The sequence below is a fragment of the Gymnoscopelus braueri genome (genome assembly GCF_963280865.1).
Source record: "Gymnoscopelus braueri genome assembly, chromosome: 16".
Classification (NCBI taxonomy): domain Eukaryota; kingdom Metazoa; phylum Chordata; class Actinopteri; order Myctophiformes; family Myctophidae; genus Gymnoscopelus; species Gymnoscopelus braueri.
In genome coordinates, this window is record NC_137616.1 from 28,872,620 (window position 1) to 28,891,662 (window position 19,043).

The window sequence follows — 19,043 nt, forward strand, 5'->3', positions numbered from 1 at the left end:
ATCACACAGAAGAGATTATTTTTTTATTTGGGCCATTCCTTGATCAAAGAAAAGAAAGACAAGAAGGAACAAATATTTTGGTCAGATGTCAAACAGCTGGTTTAATTAAACACATTTTTGTTACAACAGACAGAGGTTGGTGTGAAGCAATATATTCGAAACAAAAATAAAAGTAATGTCAAGAATGTAACTAAACCAAGTAAGAACGAACCAAGAAAGTCCAAAACCAAACTAGGATTAGCATTTAGACTATAATTAACTTCGACCTCAGTCCCAGCCTTTAACCTTGCCCTATGATCCCCAAAGACCTCTCTGGTCATGCAAAATCATCTCAATGGTATCTGGGTGTCTGATGCCTGTGTATAGAGACAGAGCTACTTAGGATTATGTCTGAAGTATATGTAGAATGGAAATAATCGGTTATATTTATTTTATTGACGCAGAAAATGGCCTGAATTAACACTCAACAAACTCCTAAAAGGCATTGTTCTAAACAGTGATGTGTTTTTTTAACAAGTAAAGCTTAATTTATACAGCATCACATGACAATGTCACTTGCTTAAAAGAACGGACGTTATTAGCTTGTCGATCTATTCTTTTAGGTAAGCAACCCTGTTGTAATCTACAGAGTATATAGTACATTTGGTTTAAGACATTGCAGAAATTGATCTGGTGATCATTCCTTCATAATCACAGTAAAGCGCTCGTTTGTCACGGCCAAAGCATATTGCAAATGCAGATGTGAGGGTGATTCCTGACGTCGGTCCAACAGAAAAAGGATAGATCATCTGAGGTCCCACCGTGGCTGTTAGTTATTGCCCTCCAAAAATCCTTTGCAGCATCTCATGCACTGTTCGTACACCTTCTCAAAGTCTTCATCACTTCCCTTGGGGACAGATACGAGAAAGAGATGAATTCTAAACAAATGCTTAAGATATTCAAAAATAATTGAATGCCACAAAAACAATTACATTAATTTAATTACATTAATTAATATATGTTTTTACTTGTGGTCAACAGGATGAATTACCACCCTTGCAATTAAATCCAGTGTTTTAATGGTGTGGCTCTTAAAGAGGCTATTCGTCTACCAGATCCGTTTGTCCGGAGGTAATCTCACAAACCGCTATTCCAATCAACGGTGAAATTGGTGACCTGCCAAAATATGTGACCCATCTTGTGGACTTAACATAACGTCAATGTCTGAACATACAGTAAATCACTGCTGTTTGCTTATTAACAGAGTTAAACCTAGTGGTATTTGGGCCACGTACTGCAAGACCTCAATGTGTGTTGATAGTCACATATTTCAGAAGGTCACCAATTTCACAGTAACTTGGCCATGCTGGAGGATGGAGGAGGCGAGGAGTCAGACATTTAAGTAAGAGGTTCTGTGTGTGTGTGTGCGCGCGCGCGCCATACAGTACATGACTGACATCACAGACTGGCCAAATGAAGTCCAAGATCTACATGTAGGGCTATATATAGTATCCAGATCAAAATACCCTAGTTTGCCCTGATAGCCATTTCCCAATCTGTTAGAATACTGATGATATCCAATACATCGTCACGGTCACAGCCTCTGCCTCTCTCCAGTTTGTCCCTGTGTAGCTCCCTTCTGTGCAATGACTGAGTTCCTAGCCCTACTCCCTGCCACGATTGCCCTGAGTGGACTGTGTGGGTGCCAGCTGTGCCGAGCTGGCAAACAAGCTCAAGAGACATAACAGACTGCCTGAGAGTTAATTTCTTGCTGGATCATTGTCTTGGTTTTGTTTGTCAGAGTTTGCTCCTGTTCTGTATACGTTTTAGTTAGAGTTCAGTGTTCCTATTGTTGGTCTAGTGTTGTGATTGTAGTGTGTGAGTTTGTGAACTTTGTGTGACTGTGTTCTACGCTCTGTACTGTTGTGTTTTAGTAAAGTCTTCGCTAAATGTCCTTCTTCCCGCCCGTGATTGGTTTGTGGTTTTGAGTTCCTGCCTTCATGTTCGAGAGTCATTTCTGACATATTGTCTGGAATACTCTTTTTGATTTAGTCAGACAATCTATCTTGATTACGAATGAATTTGTTTAACGTGTAAAATTTTCCAATTAAACTAACATTAAGCCTGTATTCTGCTTTGGGTAACATGGGTAACATAACACCTATCCTGCCTGACAGAACAATCTCTACCACCAAAATATGTATTTATTTTGTTTTGTAATCTTTACTTAAATGTTTCCTTTTTGTTTAAAACTCTGTTGTCTTATAATTGAAAAAATGCTTTTGCAATTTAACATTAACATTTCACATTAGCAGCCATTGTTAAAGTGAACCACATTTTGGACTAAGTGAACCTATATTACATTTAATTGCCTCATACAAACAGAAGCAGAAAAAATACCTATTACCCCCTTACTATAGAAACTGACAGTTGCTCGTGCTATAGTATGTAGCCAGGCTTCTGACTTTAGCTGGCGTATATTCTGTGAATCCATACATTGAACTTCAAGCAAAGCAGTGACACACCTACCCAGAAGTAATGCTCCATTCTCCAACATCCAGCGTTCTGCCACCATGCAGCTACAACATGTGAGCTTGACATCGGCTTCACACTTGGACTAGGAACTTGTGTTTTCCATTTATCCTCCCTAACAAACACAGGCTCTGCTCTTCAGCTTGGCTTCCTTGCCATGCGTTGTGGCCACTGGTGAGGGACCGCAGCCCAATATTGTTGAGCCTCCCAAGTTTTTACATGACTCCAAAACCACAAGTTGCAGGCCTGTAGTTCTGTTGGCTACCAGAGGCACACAAATACACGCACAAGGGAAAACGCTCAAGTTGTTAACACCAAGTTAACACCAAATCCAGAGCTAGAGACATGCTGAGATGATTGACTCCATTCACATAAACTGCCGTGGTCAACCACAACTTCTCCTTCCACCACAGTCACTAATATTTTCTGTATAAATTCAATCAAAAGAATGCCATTTCCAAAAATCCTAATAAAAAGCCACAGTAATTCAGACACATCATTAGTCCAAGCCACAGCAATGCAGACAGATCATTAGTCCAATAGGGGCATTATCAAAATGTCATATGAATTATGTAAACCTCACTACAAACTCAAAAGAGCCAAACAGGCAGTTAAAGTGCGCGTGAACATTTCTAAAATGTTAATAACTCTTGTTTTAGTGCACAATAATAATGTACTTCCTATCGTCAGACTAACACCAACGTTTACCCAAAGCCAAACCATCTTCATTATGGTTTTACCTCTGTTGATTTTCACAATCTTAAAAATCATGCAGGAACCCAATTTACTCTTCACAAAATGGCCAGGGACCCACGTTCTAACAGTTTGGCAGAACCTCCAAAATGCAGCGGGAAGCATTTGAGGTCGAAAGAAGCTAAATGAGCCACGAAACATGACATGGCAAACTAAATGGGAACCACAAAAAAAAATACAAATAAAACAACCTTTGACAGCAATTTGGCATACGGAGTGGTACATCAATGTCAAATGGATTAAACAATGGTTTGGGGATGATACAATATATACAAGATGTGGCCAGACAGGAAAGATTAGACCTTAAGTATACAGGTCATCAGTTCTGATTACTGACTGTGAGTGAAGGAGAACACGAGTTGTGTGTGTGAAAAGTGAGGTAGCCATAATTTCCCTGGCATGAAGAATATAGCTCTGGTTTGCTCCAATTTGCTTTTATTGCCTGCGCCTTGCGCCTGGGTACGATCTGATCCCTCCCTCCCTGTGGGGACGGATCGTTTTCAATGAATGCACTTCTTTTCCAGAACCACCACGTGCACCTGAACCCTGAGATACTGTCCACAATTGTGGTCTTCGAAAACAAACCGAATACTAATTGTGTTCTGTCTGCATTTTGTTATGGCCTTTTCATGCACTGCTGCGGAATCTATAAAACTTAAGCTGTAAATCAAGTTGTATGTTTTACATTAGGTAGATCGTTATTTATACATAACATTTTCATTTAAAGGTTCATGCTTAAAGACTGAACAAGGACAGGCTGCCATGCTCCCTCAGTTTGGCCAAAAAAACTAAATGCCCTGAGGCCACATGTGCCTTAATGCCCCGCATTCTCTGCACCAGTTGATTCAGTTTTCTCCTCTACCTCTTTCCTGTCAATGTTTTCTTTTTTGTTGAGATACTGAAATATTATTGGGCAACATCAAGTGAAACGTTGGCCACATAACCAGTGGTGGGTTTGATTTCGGGCCTGTTATGAACCGCTGGAACGCATATCTGTCATTTTAGATTTCTTTGGCTATTCAAAAATAGCAGATGTACAAGCTCGATCTTGTTGAGCTTGTAGATCTGCTATTTTTGAAAAATCCTGAACATTTGTGCAAATCTTTGAATCTACATTTTTTTAAGCGAACATTTGTAAAATATTTAGTTCCAGGGACCTCCAGAAGCAAAGATTTGAGTTACAAATGTTCGCTTACATTTTTTTAGCAGATCTAACTTAAGCCCTATTTTATACTTTGTCGTACAAAAGTGTCGTGCAAAAAAAAGCTGACCTTGCGACATGTTGTGACACACATTATTCACATTATTGCTTGTGAAACAAACAGCCCTTTTCCCTCATTTATTTCACTGACAGTGAGATTATGTATTAAAAATATAATCACCTTTAAGCCTTAAGTTCAATGTGTTGTGTGTTCATGTTCACACATGTACTGCCTTTTATCACAAGGTCAGAAAATGGGCTTGTAATCTGTCTTATTTAGCAACAATAGCCAAGCCTCGTTAGTAAAGGATGATTACTTCAAAAGAACAGAATGTTTAACTAGACAAATGCTTGTAATAATATATAGTAATAATATGGCACTGTGGAAAAATAACACAAACTACCTTGGAGTTTGTGCTGCCAGGTCTGGGTTCATTGTTTCAATATGTGAAAAATGGAAATAGCACTGTAACAGGGCAGGAATTTCATGGCCACACACAGTTTGACCTTTTGTGAAATAAACAGCTTTATTTATATATATGCATTAATTCATTCAATCCTTTATTTCATACTGTGTATTAAAAATCAATTCACCCTTTACTCAAGTTCAATTCATTAATTTTCATGGTCTTCAATGACTTCAACTTCAATGACTTCAATGACTTCATCATTGTTTTATTTGATGGCCTTGCTGCCCTGGCATTTGGCCTTTGTGCCCTAAAAAAACTGACATCACCAAAAGCCAAGTGGCCTTGCCCCTAAAATGATGAAATTCTAGGCCTGGACAGAATAAACATTTGTATTGGGCAAGCACAATGAATGACAGCCTCACTGTCACAACTATTGTCCAACAGCACAATATTTACTTTTGAACTGTTTTTCTTTTAACCTGTTCCTTTGTAAGTACGTCATTATGTATGTATGGTCTGTGTAATGTGACTAGGGCTGCAAAAGTTTTGAAATATTCAAAGATGGAAACATTCTATGGTAATTAACGGTAATACATGGGAATTAACAGGAATGCAATGGATATACAGGGGTTACCAAAAGGTGGGACCCTAAGGAATCATTTGAGATGCAGCTCAAGACTGTATCTTTTCCTTCTAACAGTATTTAATAAACATAATGTATTGAATCTCACCTATTCACATTATGAAGATTTTGAGTCTACAGGGGACATTATGTAATGCTCAATTGTGTCTAATTATTTAGACATTATTTGGAGCAATATTTAGCTTTCAGGTACTATTTGCTAGATAACTAAATATGACATAAACAAGACTAAGAGCCCTGCTAGAAGGCAGCTTCCTCTCTCTGGTCACCGGCTATTGGCTTTTGATCAGAGATTATCAAATGTCCATCGTTGGCCACTGAGTTAAAGGACAAAGCCACACAAAAAGAGAGGGCAGGGCTAAGCAACACCAATAGGAGGCCAACACTACCCCTGTGGATTAACCAAATTACTAAATTAAATTAACTACAAATTTGAGGACATATCCTCAATATGTCCTCAAATATCTAACACAATCTTGACTGTTGGTCGTGTGAATTAAGTAGTATATTTATATTTTGTATCCATCTTGTTTTATTCAATGTCACTCTGTGATGTTTTATAACGTTAATAGGTTTTTAATATTAGAGCTGACTGCCACTCTCACGTTTCTGTCGTTTGTTAGAGGACCACAATGGAAATAAGTCCTGGATTTAATTGCTTTTTAACCAACGTCTATGATTTGTGGGTTATTTGCATTTCATATAAACTAAACAAAAAATGACTGAACAATTGACATTGCCAATGCCATCCCCAGAATCTTGTCGTTGGGGGCTAAAACAAGTTTGACCCAAACGTCACAGCAAGTTGCCAATTAGACTATGAAATATCTAGTGTGCAAGGGGAAATTTCGGCCTGACAGTGGTGCTAGAGGCACAGCCATGAGGTCAACATCAGCAGGGTTCATCCTCTGCGGGGCATGAATGTACTGAGCAGGTTTCATGGCAATCTTCCCATTAGATTTTAGATATATTGTGTGCAAGTGCAAAATTTGGTCTAATGGTGGAAAGGAAAGGAAAGTAAACTGGGCAAAATTCCTAAAGAAAATGTATGGACATTACCAGAAAGCTTACGACCCTTTGAAACCACAATTTGGACCAATACTCTCGTCCAGTACACTTTTAATTAGGCCTAGTATACCAGGCCTAATTAAAGGCATGCATATTACAGAAACGTTGCTCAATACTAGACAATAACCCATGTTTCACTTCATGTTTAGGTTGTCAATTGCATAGCTAGTATGGGGATCAAGATTTAAATTAAACCAAATTTTATTGGGTGAGAGAAATCAATTTTATTATTAAACACTTGAACCCTAACCGTCCCTATCCTGGGGGCAAACATTTGGCGAAAATAGCAGATCTACAAACCTTCAACGCTTTGTACAAGCCTGTAGATGGCTACTTTCGGCAAAGGGATTTGGTGAAGAGGGGAAAAAGGAGGGGGCCTAGTTTAGACCCTATTGGGACTGCAGCCAATAACGTATATACTGTAGGGCTATGGTTCTCAAAGTGGGGTCCACGGACCCTCAGGGTTCCTTGAGGAGGGTTCCGACCTGTAAGGGACAGGTCTGCAACACTGAGAGTGTACAAATGTAGTACACTCAGAGTTATGGGGATTCTTGAAATAAAAAAACGTTTGAGAACCACTGCTGAAGGGTTTAAGTGGTTAAGTGGTTAAGAGTGTGGGAATCCACTATTATCATTATGCTCCGCATAAAAGGAAAAACTTACATAATATGGGTCTTTGATGATCAACTGCTTCTGAGGGTCATATGAACCAAGGAGTTCAATCTTTGCTCTGCAGTTTTTCACAGAGTTAGCCTTCTTTTTCAGGTCGCTGCACACAAAGAGAAAACAGATTAGAAAATTGGAAGGAATGACAACTCCTGTCTAATATGTGTTTGGGCCCAAACAGTACATAATTCTGCATGCAAGAAAGAATAAAACTGATGGACATTTCAATATGGTGTCCAATATGTAGATAGAAACTGTAATCCTCCTGACAACTATCACAATAGCTTGGACATACAGTAAATGTAGGCCATATGCAATGCATATGAACAGGTTAAAGAGAAGCTACCATGATAGTTACCAACAACGCAAGACATCAATACAGGGGACGTTTAGGACTTTATAAGGCATCATTCCAGTGTCAACAGATGGGTACTTTTCCACTGTCTACAGACACCAGCTTCAAATGCTGTCAATGTACTGAATGTGACATTATCACATTTAATCAGACTATTTGATTGGTCTAAGTAGGTGAGATACTGACCTACTGACGGGGCTCAGTAGGTGTTTTGTCGTTATTCTGTGTGTTGATGAAAGTTGGGGCAAACGCTCCAAAACATGATTTACGATTCTTTGCCTATCGGTACATAACGCGGACGGCGCTGAGTCGGCTGAAGCGAACTTCGCAACGTTCGGCACGGCAACTCGCTCACTTTAGCTCGCTCGGTGGTGCCTCTCGTGGCTCAAGTTTGCTTGAGACGGCGCGCCTCCGTCGCGGTCCAAAACTATACTTTATACAAAACACCCACTGAGCCCCGTCGGTAGGTCAGTATCTCACGTACTTAGACCAATCAATAAGTCTGATTAAACGTGATAATGTCCCATTTAGTGCATTGACAGTATCCGAAATGGGGGCTACAGATGGATACTTACTTGGATCTGAAAAATCACACCCTGTGTGAAGTGGGCGGTGTCTTGCTAGCTAATCACAATACTGAATGGAGTCAACCAATCATGTACAAAAGATAAATACATTTATTGAAACACTCTTTATGATGGACGAAACCATAACTTGAAAAAAACAAATATTTGTTTTTTTTCAAGTTATGGTTACCTATATAGGGCTATGCACATGTGTCATGTGACACTGGCCAATCACAGTCCTGAATAGACTGTGATTGGCCAATCACAGCGCAGGATAATTCTACTAATTTCCTGGGCCCAGATCACAGCGCAGGAAAATGTACATTTTTCCAAATCTCACTTATAGGGGCGGTTTCACCGCCCAAAAACTCTGCAACATCCTAAAACAGTAGAGTAACTACAACCTATTATAGGACTGCAGGCAAAACATGGAGGGTACTGGTGCCAAATTGGGAGCTGACCATAATCCAGTACAGCGCTGAAACTAACAACAGGAATCTCCATGATACTGATACCCCCCAAAATCTTAATATTTAGTGCTGTTTAAGCACACATCTCAACCTTGGCCTAATTCAGAAAAAGCTCTTGCCTGAAATGGAAGGGTCAAGAATTAAGCACATTTCACTAATTGATAACAATGAGGCAGAGTCTGTTAAGGTCGTGGAGGACTGGTCTCTATTTCTCATTCTGGCCAGCTTAACACATGTGGAGGGGGGAAAGGGAAAGGAAGGGGGGGAAATAACAGCCCCCAAAGAGCAAAGACAAGGCATCCAAGGAACTCAGTAAGCTGCTTACAGATCAGATCCGCTATAGGCATGTGATCTCAAAATGATCCTTAAACGTTCAAAGTAGCAAAAAAAAAAAAAAAAACTCCCTCCCCCTGCCCCTGGAAAGAGCTTAAGGAAGGATATTGCTCATTAAAGGGAGACCTTCACCTACACATTACGTATAGGTTTGATGTTTTTCAGTGATTTTCTTGTACAGATGTGTTATTTGAAAGACTGGCACATGTCCATCTTGGGTTATTTTCTAGGCCATTTATATGCACTGATGAGGACATAAAACACATACTGACCTCTTCCAAACCAGGCTTATTTTCAGAGCCAGCAAAACCGCTGCTGTTTCCTACGGCCTGAATAATAAAATGGGATACTCACGGACAGGACTTGAAAAGTGTTTTTACAAGTGTCAAACGCATGCCAAAAGGCAAAGTCTAAACCATTTCCACATTCAACTCTACAATGTTGAATAAATTAGCATTGAATCACAATCACCAATTTAGTTTTGGTTGCTCTGAACTGAGCAGTAAGTGCTTTTGAATGGCAGTCAACTAGGACCATACAATGCCACAGCATAGGCTAGATGTTTTTCAGACACCATGTCCACATGGAAGTTGTTCCCGCAACTGTAATCCACACCCACAGAAACTCAAAACACTGGGACTGAGTCCAAAATACGCATACCTCAAATTGCTCTCGTCCATGCACAGGATGTAGTCAAAGCTGATGAAATCTTCCTTAGTCACCTAGAAGAGTGAGGGAAACAGAACAGAACAATGGTCAGCGTTGGCACTTGCTGAGCAGGCATCACAGTATTATTTATTTCAGGGCATTCTGGCACGGTCCCAGATATCTGCTGCTCTGGATCTGACCATTTTTCTTTATGGGGAAGGATGAGCATGGTGCTCAAAACTGAAATTTAAAAATCATTCTGATCTCATAAAAACCTGGCAGGGTGCCGGAGATCTCAGAGTGAGAGAGAGAGGATAAAGTGTGTGTGTAGGGGGGGGGGGGGGGGGGGGGGGTTAGACCCTTCAACAGAGTTACTGTATGAAAGGAATCAAAGCAGCACATCTGTAAGTGTGTGGAGGGCTGTTGTGCAACAGCTTCCAACAGGACTGGCGGTGACTCAATGAAACAAGCCGCAACATAAGAACCACAGCCTCTTAAGTAGGTGTTAAGGGGTTTCGATTTAGAGGCATGTTTGAGAGAAGAGGAGGAAAGCAAGAGGCAGAGGAGAGAAGAAATAGAGGCTAGTGACAGAAGGAGAGAGTATGCTATGGGTGAACAGTTCTCAATAGCTCTAGACCCAAGATAGATAAAGACAAAGCTGACTTGAGACAGCTTGGCCAATTAAGGGAACGCTAAAGAACTGGATGGGTCGCATAAGAACTGTTTGTTTTTATTCTAAACTAATATATTACGTGTTTCCATGTTTTACGTGTGTTTTATTACGTGTTTTTTTGCAGCCACTGGAATTTCATGGCTGCATTTTCCATCACAACACAAAGCGAACATACACAAATATAAACATGCACGCACACTCGCATGCTGTCACAAATCCTCCGTTACACACTGTCTCAGAGACATGGTGGTAATATTAACTGTAGATGTTGATCTCTCTTTTTCAACCTTTCTCTCTCACACACACACACACACATACACTCTGGTAATCTCATGTTGAAAGCCTTATGTGAACCCTCCCATGAGGCAGACATAGGCCCTGGTTAGATTTCTCAAATGCTTGACTGACAGCTAAGCAGGGAGGCTGTTACTGTGCATGAGGAATGCGTTGGGAGTCCACAGTTCAAGTTCAGAGCAATAAATACATATATAAATATAAAGTTATAAATATAAAACTAGGCAATTTAGTGATTTTGTGATTTCTTGGATTCAAACCATCGTATCCTAATCTGCTGGGAAATATAGCATTTCTACAACATTCAGTTCATTCGGCCTGCTAACTCCTCATGCATTGAAGGAAGCATGAGCTCAGTTCGTTGACATCATCAACTTGCGACACAGGCAGAGAGAAACTGTATAGTATGGGTAGTTTATCATCCTCCTATAATTCCGCAAACCTCTGTCACCAAAACCTGTGAGTCGCCAAAACATGTGTGTCACCAAAACCTGTCACCAAAATCTCTTAGTTCTGCCCGGTTGTCCTCAGTGGCTGGAGTAATTGATCTGCATTTGCACACAGCCATTGTCCATTAGCATATGCACAAAACAGCGACTCCCGTTTTTCACTTTCCCAACATGTAAGCTGTTTATTTAGCGTTTTTATCTAAACACCGTAGATTCGGAATTCGGGCTATGGGAGCTATCGTCGAGATGCTTACAGCCATCGTCATGGTTGCAGCCCTGCAAGCTATGGGATGATCATCAAACTGCGCATGCGTCGAATCCGTAGACCCACTCTGTTATACTGCTGCCATCTGGCACACACAGAGAACGCGCTTTATAATAACTTATAAAGGACTTTCATTTACGGGCCATGTACACTCACACTGCGAGAAGGAGGACACTTTGGATATCATCTTAATACCAATAGCATGCACAGTCACACGTGCAATGTTCAAATCCACGTTGTGGATTAGCTCAAACACCTTACATCAACTTCTCATGGTTGTAGGAGAGAGAGAGCACTTCCCCGCGCTACGGAGCAGAGCGTCGCGAAGCACTCGCTGGGGGTCCGACCTGCCTCCATTCTGTCAGCCAACTGACAGGCTCATAGGAACACACACAACTAAGTCTGCCCAATATTTTGAGTGCACACACACATATAGTATGGACTATAATAATAACAATAATGCTGATATCTATTGGCTCTGTTTGTCCATTAGACACAATGTCACAGAGTAAACAAGCTCATGAAAATAGCTAATCTGGCCTTAAGGTGGACTGAGTTAAGGTAGACCAGTAATTCTACACAGAGCTAATGTGACACCAACTCATAACCTTTGTCTCATCAAAGTCTCAACGACATGCAGTCACATTACTCACACCAATATCAAATATCTCCATTATGCAACTATAAAGTACAAAGTATATACATTGTTGGTTAGTAATGGATAAATGTTTCTTCGTTACTTCAACATTTACTGTAACACACAATTTGACATTGGATAATGAATATGGTATTATATTGGAAGGGGTCCTTGGGGCCAAAAAGGTTTGGGACTATTGCTGTACAGCACAGCACATAACCCAAAGTCTGTAAGTACTTTGACTGCACACATCCCCGGGTATGGACTAGAATATATTAATTCTAAAGACTTTTGCACCAGTACTTTATTGGTCTGGTCTTTGTTTCTGAGCGGGGTCTTCAGTTTTATTTTATTCATTTGAGTATGAATAAGCATAGACAGGACCGAATGGCTCTGGAGAGAGGGAGAGAGCGCACCAACCTGGACTAGACAGTCCGTACTGCGATTTGGCGATATGGAGCCTGAGCTAGGGCTGCTTGATTAGAGCAAAACTCATAATCACAATTATTTTGGTCAATATTGAGGTCACGATTATCGAACATGTTGACTTGGGAAACATCATGCATTTATTGAACTTTTGTTTTTAATAACATGTCTTTTTAATAGTGTTTTTTCTTCTTTTCTTTTTTTTTTCTTTTCAGCTTTTTGCTCCTTTATCGTTTGGTCATAGACTACTTTGTATTTTAATTTCAGATGATTAAACAAATTGATCGTATTGCCTTGCGGTGCAGACACCACCTTGTCTGACCAAATTTAAGGCTCTCTATCCATCATCTTGGCTCAAGCTAGAAGCTGCACAATTATGGGAAAAATGATAATCATAATAAGATTATCAAATTAACTACGGACGTAAACAACTCCTTGGGTGCTACAGTGCACAGTCTGCACACGCACACAGTTTCCTTTAGCTACTGTACTGCCTCCATACGCATGCATGCACAAACACACACTATACAGGGGTCTCCCTTAAATACTTCCGTTCAGTAAAAACAACCACTAGATCACCGTTTCCCAAACAGAGGGTCGGGACACATATGTAGGTCGTGGACAAATTTGTATGGGTCGCGAGTAAATACCTTTATTTTTGGTTTCCTACCTTTTGTTTTTAATAATGTTTTCAAAATAATTTAAAAAAGAGGCTTAAAGATTCACCATTTTTTAAAAGTTAAGTTTCAAAATAATTCCATAAAAATAGAAAGATAATTAGAGGGAAAAAATACTTTTATTAAGTAGTGAAAATAGCGATATCTACAAGCTCACAACACATTGCATCGCAACGTGTTGTGAGCTTGTAAATCGGCTATTTTCACTAGTTTGGGTCCCGGGGAGACATCAAATTTCTCTTTTGGGTCTTGAGCTAAAAGGTTTGGGAACCCCTGCACTAGATGGCGGTCTATTTGAAGTTTGGTTCTAAGAAAGCTGATGCTTCTGTTATTAAAAGAATCAACTTCTCATCGTCTGTGTTGTAAGTATTCCAAGTAGCGTGCAGATTGGGGTAGGGATATGGCCACAGAATTAGATAAAATGTCAGGAAAATTATATCTACTGTATTTGGCTAAAGGTTAAGTTAACAATCATTGTCGTGTGCTTGCGTCATAAAGCATCTAAACTTTGTTTTCGTGGGACCAGCACAGTCTCCAAATGGTCTGCTCCTCTTTGGCTGGCCTGTCTGCATACTGGCAGCAGTAGAAGTTCAGAAAAGACAAGTAGGGGGAGAGGGAGACTAAAAGAGACGCTGAGCTAAAGAGCGAGGAGGCAAATGATAGACGGAGAAAGAGGGCAATGAAAGAATAGGGGGGGGGCAAAACCTTGTCAAAGTTCATAGTGAGGATTGTGGATTTGGCTGGCTTCGGGCCAAGGGTTGAGCCTCCCCATCCCTACTTTGAAGAGATTAGTTTAGTTTAGTGCCTGACTGACTGGGCTTGCACGGAGACAAATGAATGAGACTGCAGATCCACTGCACTGAGTGAGACGCCTCCATATTTCTGGTGAGAGAGCATATTTGGCTATAAACCACTCTAGCTTTTCCTATTCCTATTACGCAGACAGGATGACAAAGTGTTTTTTACAGAAGCTTCTTGGTGTGAATGGGGCGTGACTATACAAATCTGTTATCTACGGCAAACAACACCATTGTGTGACAGTGTATAAATCAGGCTTTAAGGAGCAAATGCAAGCCTTGGCCATCAGGCTCTTTAGATTTCATATCTCTGCAACAAAATCACAGGTCAGTGGGTAAACACTGTCATTCATATTGGTATAAATAATATTAAATTACTTGTATTTCTTATTTAATAGATAAGTATGATGTATTTATGATGTGGATAGGCTGTGCCCAGTTCAGTTGCTAGGTACCCTTTTAACAACATGACATACATCCTGCACATTCTAGAGAACTATAGTATATCTATCAAGAAAGTGGACCCCCGGGACAACCGGCTGTACCTGTCGAGCCCTGTGGTTGGTCTCAATGCCATGTTTCCTTAGGCAGGCCAAACCACGAGCGTCCGGCGAACTGCCTGTATTCCAGTCAGATGTAGCAGCACTGTCTATCACCCACTGCAAGAACAGAAAACACAGAGGGGGGGAAGGCTAGGTGGTTGAGTCGGGTGAGCATACCTGCTTGGCCACGTGCCTCATGGGCACATCATGCCTCTTCATGCAGGCTTGGCCACGGTGGTCTGGAGGGTTGCCTATCTCATAGGTGGAAGTGGCAGCACTGTCTATCCTCCACTAGACGGAGTAGAGCATTGATTTATCAAACACACACACACACACACACACACACACACACACACACACACACACACACACGCAAGCAAACACACATATAGAACTACATAATGGGATTATGTAGTTGCACGGCATACTGTATGCGATGGGCTCTTGAGAACAGATTCATTAGTGACACAAACGCTTGAATTTACGTCGAATATTCTATATTCAACACGTTCACTGGGCATTCATTTAACCATAGCATATGCACTCAAATGAATTGTTAGACTTTGCAACCAGCAGCTAGCTACACTATTACACATTACAACCTACTTACAGTACACTCGTCTCACTCTCATGCACTGTAGTTATTAACTACATAAAACACTCATATAAAGGGAAGTAGATACCAATTATCTTGTCACACAACAGTTGGTTAATTAAATAAATGTTTAAAAGAAAAAATGCTACAGAATTGTATGTATTCCTTCAAATAAATTGGTAATAAAGTACTAACTAACCACCAAGGCACAATCAAGTTGATCTTAAGTCACATTATAGTCTGTATCTTGGAAAGGCAAAGTCTCATGCAATTTAATGCAGTTAGTTCATTTTAGTGCTGTCTCTAAAAATTACCTTAGTTCAGCATTGCTGTTTAAAAAGATGTAAAAGATTTCTTTTAAGGTGCCAAATCTCTGCTGATCAATCATGGAATGCTTTTAAAACACTATGATGATGACTTGTATAAATATTGGCCTCAATTGTAGAGTTATCCCTTCCAATCGGTCTTAATGATCATACCTTATCCTCAACACCAGTATCTGCTGCCATCTTTCTGAAGACTGCTTCTGCAATGGGGGATCTACAGATATTCCCTGTTCCAAACAAACCAAGAGACAAATTTCACATAATGTGCAAAATGTATACAAGGCAAGCATCTTAATCAATCATCATGAAATATCAACAGGATGTTATGACAGGTGGCTATGGCCAGTTTGCATAACCTGCATTTAAGGCATTAACTACTTGAACCCAGGCATCCCAATTTTGTGCATGTCATAGGCAAACATAAAAACGTATGGGAGAAAACACTGCATCTAAGCGATGCATTGTGAGCTTGTAGATCGTCTGTTTTTGCCATACAACACAGTCGTTTTAACAAAGAAGTCGCTGTTTCATAGAAATATATCTCATGGGAACATTTAAATATAATGTATAAATGGGCAATTTTTTACTTCACGTTTGTGACCTTGACCTTGTGCTGTTCAATCATAAATATTGATGAGCTATATGTGGTAACGAATTAAATGAAAAAAGACCATTACTGCATCAAAATGAATCAACAAACTATACTAAAACTGGTCAAACATTGGCAAAATTGTAAAATATAAAAAATGACGCGTTGCAAGGCGTTGTGAGCTTGTAGATCAGCTAAATTCACAATATTTATCTGTGGAACCCAGTCAAACTAAATGTAACGTAATGGGGGGAGGGGGGGGGGGTCCCCAGTTCAACTTCTCACACATTACAGAAACAGGCTCATCTGCTTGGAAGAATAGGGAACCAGTCCCTGACTGAACCTATCAGCATATAATTGTGGATGATGGATTCAATTCCATGTCCAGCATGAATATTCATCTATTCTACAGCAATATTACTGTAGAATAGATGAATATTCATGCTGGAATGGATTGGATACTGTAGGTGCGATATCAGGTCTAATTAAAGTCCTTCCGGTGGCCAATAATTAACCATGACGTTGGCTAATCGTTACATCACCTACAATATACGCATCTCTGTGTTGTACAATACAATACAATTATATAAATCCCCTTTTCTCGTCACTCAGAACTGGTGGAAAATACAGCAGTAATAACTAGTTTCTAACCGTTTACGATCTACATAAAGCACTGTTACTCATTTAAAAACCTATGTGTCGCAGCTTGACCATATTTAAGCCTCCATCAACATTTACGACATGAGAATGACACACAGTCAAACTGCTTAGTGTTTATACTTCAGTGAGCCTATTATAAAAAGACATTTCTTACCCAGGCACACGAAGTTAACTGACTTGCTACTGCCGGCCGCCATGTTGCTTTGAGGGGTCCTGTGTCACGTTGGCTGGAAGTCCAATGTATGCCTGATCAAAATGTATTCAGTGTCACGACTCACCATGCAAAGCGTCAAGCGAGCTTTCATAAATATCAATCAAGTAAAAATCAATTCCACAATGTAGACATACATTTCAAGTAAAAGTCCGGTATTCAAAATTTACTTGAGTAAAAGTACAAAAGTATTACCATCAAAATATATAGGAAGCACCAAAAGTAGATACACTCAACGCGCAGAATATCCCGTTTCAAAAGTTCAAAATGTATAAAAATAGCCAAAGTATAGAGCTGAAGTGGTTAATGCATGTTTTATAATACCGGTAATAATCAAAATCTACAAAGTAACTAGTAACTAAAGTCTTCAGATAATTGCAGTAAAGAAAACAAAATACTTCTAAGGTTTACTTAAAGGGATATTTCACTTTCAAAAAAACTTTTGGTCATTTTATCATCTACTCAGGCCTTTGTGAACCCCCCAGACAGTTTTTAAGTTGCTTGATTAATTATGTATATATTTGATATTCATTTTATCAGACACGCCCCCTTCCTATACAAACCTATTGTAACTTCAAACTCCATTTTAACCATGTTAGATTCATCAAAAACACCCGTCCTTGGTTCTGGTGACTCACCCTGCCCTCCTAATGCGTGAGGGGGCCGTGTTTTTCCGATTACTTTTTTCATTTTTTTTATTTAATTTTTTTTATTGTATTTCATTTTTTTCATTTTCCAAAAAAAATATAAAAAATAAATGAAAAAAGTTATTGAAAAAACACGGCCCCCTCACGCATTAGGAGGGCAGGATGAGTCACCAGTCACCAGTGTTTTTGATTAATCTAACATGATTAAAATTAATCATTAAGTTTGAAGTTACAATGGGTTTTTATAGGAAGGGGGCGGGTCTGATAAAATGAATATCAAATATCTAAATAATGAATCAAGCAACTTAACAACTGGGGGGTTCACAAAGGCCTGAGTAGATGATAAAATGACCAAAAGTTTTTTTGAAAGTGAAATAACCCTTTAAGTACAGTACTTGAATGCAGTAATTGCAGTAAAGTAAAGTAAAACAATATATACTTCAAAGGTGTACTTAAGTACAGTAGGCTACTTAGTTACTTTACACCACTGCTAATACCCGACTTTAATAACTGAATTCTTTGCTTCAGTAACAGATTGCACTCAAGTGCAGCATAACATCACCTGCATGAATGCAGGCTACCTGTACATAGGACCCCCTTGGCCTTGAAAATGAGATGCTTCATCTAATCATACATTTTCAGAACCACAACATTTGCGATACAATTTTGCGGTATTTATACTTTACTTGAGTATTTACCTTTATAATATCGTTCTTTTTTTTACTTCACATTCATTTGACAGCTTTAGTTACTAAATTACTTTGCAGATTTAGATTTGTAATAGACTATAGGCCTACATTATAAATCAACTAATACATTATAATATAGGTTAAACTACCCAGCAGTATCATCAAAACGATATCCAACTTACCAGCTGCAATATTTAAGTAATTAACACATTATTTAACATTTAACACAACACAATTAGTCCAATAACATGATAGACTACTGAATAAATGATTCTGAAATATGCATTCTGCTTATTATGCAATTTGCTACTGGATGTATATTTTGATGTCAATACTTTTGTACTTTAGTAAGCCTACCTTAACCCTTGAATGCAGAACTTTTACTTACTTTTACTTTTACACTGTGGTATTGCTACTTTTAGCTTATTTAAGTCAAAGATCTGAAGATCAGATTCTTTCCACCACTGGCTGATTAGGAGTTCACCAGATTCAGAGTTTACCAGCACTTTGTTCAGGGGCTGATGGGCAATATCAGTCCTGAAGGAGCTATGGTGTAAGAGGCTTATGTTGTCTTTACATCCCTGTAGGCCTACATGTTATTTTTTGTAAAATTATTGATTGTAGTAGCTAGCTGTTTATTAAAGAACAAGAAAATGACATTAGGAGTGGGGGAGGGGGTAGTCAAACATGTGCTATGTGGAGATGTGATGGTGGTGGATGGTGATTGGCAGATAAGAAGAAGTTTGAACTGCGCACGTGTTATACTCCCATTTTTCACAGGAAGAGGATATTTGTGACACGCCTCTTTCTAAACTCCTTGGCCACATGACATCTATGCATGACATGAACCTTTCCACAAAGTTTCATGGTTTTGCGCAAGTCAGTTCAGAAGCTATGCCTTTTTACAAAGCATGACGTCAAAAACAGGCAAGAGGTCAAATT

At 39.5% G+C, this 19,043-nt stretch overlaps 1 protein-coding gene across 2 annotated transcripts; it reads right to left on the reverse strand.

Annotated features, from left to right (window-relative positions):
• Window positions 1-75: 75 nt before the first annotated feature.
• On the reverse strand, window positions 76-16,763 carry acp1 (acid phosphatase 1). 2 transcript variants are annotated; one of them, XM_080453206.1, is made up of 6 exons: window positions 16,709-16,763; window positions 15,459-15,532; window positions 14,562-14,675; window positions 9,637-9,698; window positions 7,250-7,355; window positions 76-886 (listed from the first exon to the last, which is right to left on the reverse strand). In XM_080453206.1, exons 1-6 carry the CDS (start codon window positions 16,749-16,751, stop codon window positions 809-811), a joined length of 477 nt encoding a protein of 158 aa, XP_080309332.1. In that variant the 5' UTR covers window positions 16,752-16,763; the 3' UTR covers window positions 76-808. The 2 variants fall into 2 exon arrangements, with proteins under 2 accessions (XP_080309332.1, XP_080309331.1); XM_080453205.1 differs by lacking the exon at window positions 14,562-14,675 and adding an exon at window positions 14,388-14,501 and having other exon boundaries at window positions 16,709-16,755.
• Between the last annotated feature and the right edge of the window lie 2,280 nt (window positions 16,764-19,043).

Coding starts and splice junctions, on each gene's coding strand:
- acp1 (XM_080453206.1), bottom strand. CDS start 16,751: ATGGCGGCCGGCAGTAGCAAGTCAGTTAACTTCGTGTGCCTGG. Junction 14,676..15,458: donor ATACTGGTGTTGAGGATAAG/GTATGATCATTA, acceptor TACTCCGTCTAG/TGGAGGATAGACAGTGCTGC. Junction 9,699..14,561: donor TGAGGCACGTGGCCAAGCAG/GTATGCTCACCC, acceptor TCACTCTTCTAG/GTGACTAAGGAAGATTTCAT.